This window comes from Pseudochaenichthys georgianus, chromosome 6 (genome assembly GCF_902827115.2).
Source record: "Pseudochaenichthys georgianus chromosome 6, fPseGeo1.2, whole genome shotgun sequence".
NCBI lineage: Eukaryota > Metazoa > Chordata > Actinopteri > Perciformes > Channichthyidae > Pseudochaenichthys > Pseudochaenichthys georgianus.
In genome coordinates, this window is record NC_047508.1 from 33,905,219 (window position 1) to 33,907,942 (window position 2,724).

Sequence of the window (2,724 nt, forward strand, 5' to 3'; positions counted from 1 at the left end):
AGGTAGAGAGGGGAGGGAGGGGAGGGTGTTAGGACTGCACTTATTGGGAAGGGTCTAAGGTAGTGCCTGCATCTTCACCCAAAGAGGAGTTTGACTTTCTCACTGTGCCTCTCTCGGACAGCCTCACACAGTGCTGGACTGTAAAAAGCCTCTCAGCTCTGCTCTCCGGCTGCGGCCACCAGAGAAGATGCTTCACGCTTACTTTTCATGAGATTACTGCAACACTGGGTGGAGTGGCAGCTCTGCAGCTGATGGGCTGCTGCTGCGGCTCTTTCTATCTTATCCCTCTTTCAATTGGGACGCTGGGGAGAAATAAATAGCTTGACACACACTGTTGGGAGGCAAATGAATGGAGCAGAGTGACGGGGGATTTCCCCAGGCTGCCTTCACACCAATGGATCTGGACACACGCTTTTATCTGGCCAAAATGTGTTTTGTCGAATAACTTTTTTCTTTACAAGATAATCTCTTAAGAGCTTGCAGCCTGAACACTTTGTGGATTTTTACTGTAAGGATCCACACCATGTAAGTCTAAGGTTTCTTCTCTACTTTAATACACTTTTTATTGGCACAAGTAATGGTCCCTGGGAAATCTCACGTAGTCAAGAACGATGTCATTTTCAGCTGCCGACACTGCTACTGACAACAGTTTAGTTCATAAAACTAAGTTTAACTTTCCTCATTGAGGTGACTGATGTAATATTTCTTGTGTTCTTCAGATCTTAAGCTTAAGGATGTGCTCTATAGTCATACTTCATCAGTGGAGTCTGGCTGTGTTCTTGCTGTGCTCCCCGGTGACTCTTGATGGGAGACCAGTTGATGCACTTAGTAGCAGAACGTGAGTAAATGATATGCATTTTGATAACCAAAGAAAAGTAATTCAATGTTATGCGATATGATTTTTATTTTAATGTCATGTTTTGAAAGATTATTGTCTTTTGGATTAAGTAAACACAACTTCATTTGATTACTTAGATTCCATTATGGTAATCGGGTTTCTCTGTTTTAACTCTGGCTCTTTGAGGTCTAGAGCTCAGATTTGAGATGGTTCTCACAAACTTGTTTATGCTGCCACCTACTGCACTGAGGTTTACTGGTGCCTTGCCTCACATGCCAGCTGTGGTGAACCATGAAAAGAACAACAAAAAAAGCAAACTGTAACTTTTTGTTAATGCTCACAAACTCATCAATAAGGAATTTTAAATACATCTGGAAAAGCCAAGAAAATATGTTTTTCAGTCAGAGAAAGGTGAACTTGCATTGTGCAGGAAAATCAACTAATTAATTAAACTCAACTTTCATTGATCTGACTGTCTGTCTCATGTCATGCTTTAAGGAGGAGGTCAGTGAGCCATGCCCAGCTGATGCATGACAAGGGTCGCTCCTTGCAGGAGTTTAAGCGCCGCATGTGGCTGCAGGAGCTGCTGGAAGAGGTGCACACCGCCGATGAGCGAGCTCCACCTGAGCAGAGCAAAACCCAGAGCCAGACCTTCAGTGGGAACGCTCTGCACGAGAAGCCCTCAGGGGCCACCAAGAACCTCCCTGAGAGGTTCAAGCTGGACAGAGACGGCCCTAACCTGCCCCAGGAGACCAACAAGGCTCTGGTTTATAAGGACCAGCCACTTAAAGTGGCCACCAAGAGGAAAAAAAAGGTGAGGCTAGGCCGACGAAGAGAGAGCGACAAGAAGCGGAGGCGAGCACGGTCCGTTTCAACAAAGGAGCCGTGAAGGACGCAGTGCCGTGACTTAAGAGACTCCGTAGAGCTTTTTGGTGCTGCACTAAGACACTAGACTGGGATCTGACAGACTCTGCCAATGGCTGACTCAGTCACTTCATATTACAACCATGGGGTTGTGCTTGTACAGTATGATAATATTTTGCTGTGTTTGTATTTTAAATCTTATACTTCCTGAAGTTTCGTGAACTATCATAATAACATCTTCTGTCCATATTTATTTGGGAAATCTGTAGGCCTCTGTAAAATGGTTGACTTCAAAACAAAGCCATATGCTGTCATGTCTAACCAGTCGTAAGCATGAGTAGATCATAGGAGGAACTATTTATTGCCTGAAAAATCATGTAACTTCACAACATTGGGAAGCTGAATGGTCTACTCTGTTGACTATTGTGAGCTTACAGTTATAAACTTACATACAAACTGTTCACTGAGAACATCTGTTCAAACTGTTTTGCCATAATTTATTTCTTTGAAAGTGTGTATTTATTTTGTGAATGTATCACAGTGCTGCTGACTAAATTCCATAATGCACTTTAGTTAAATCATGTACATGTTCTTTTGTGGTTTATTATTTAGAATTTTCTGTTGATGGTCCTGCTTTCCCTTCCCAACTTAGATCCTCAATGGACTTGTAACTTATTGGATGTTTAATGTAATCTACTTTCAACATTACAATTTTCTTTTTTAACAAGTCCAAGTCAGGGCCTGCCGGATGCATTTAATGTTCTTCACTTGCACTGAGGGCATACTGTACATGTTTCCAGTTAATCAAATATTAAAAGTGTAGCCATTAGAAATGTTTTTGATCCATGGTGTCTTTGTTCACCAGCCGTGTATGGCTCAAATGTGCAACTTATCATGATGACAGGTAGAACTTAAATTATTAATAGTAGTAGTAAGTAAGTAACCGATAAGTTAATGGACAGAAGATCCATCTGCAACTATTTTGATTATTTATTTTAAGTGCAATTCTTAAAGCACAAACG

The 2,724-nt window shown here is 41.8% G+C and overlaps 1 protein-coding gene across 1 annotated transcript; it reads left to right on the top strand.

The window, feature by feature from the left end:
• The first annotated feature begins 206 nt into the window (after positions 1–206).
• On the top strand, positions 207–2,447 carry LOC117448606 (parathyroid hormone-related protein-like). Its single transcript, XM_034085928.1, has 3 exons — positions 207–525; positions 720–838; positions 1,337–2,447. Exons 2-3 carry the CDS (start codon positions 735–737, stop codon positions 1,725–1,727), a joined length of 495 nt encoding a protein of 164 aa, XP_033941819.1. The 5' UTR covers positions 207–525; positions 720–734; the 3' UTR covers positions 1,728–2,447.
• The last annotated feature ends 277 nt before the right edge of the window (positions 2,448–2,724 follow it).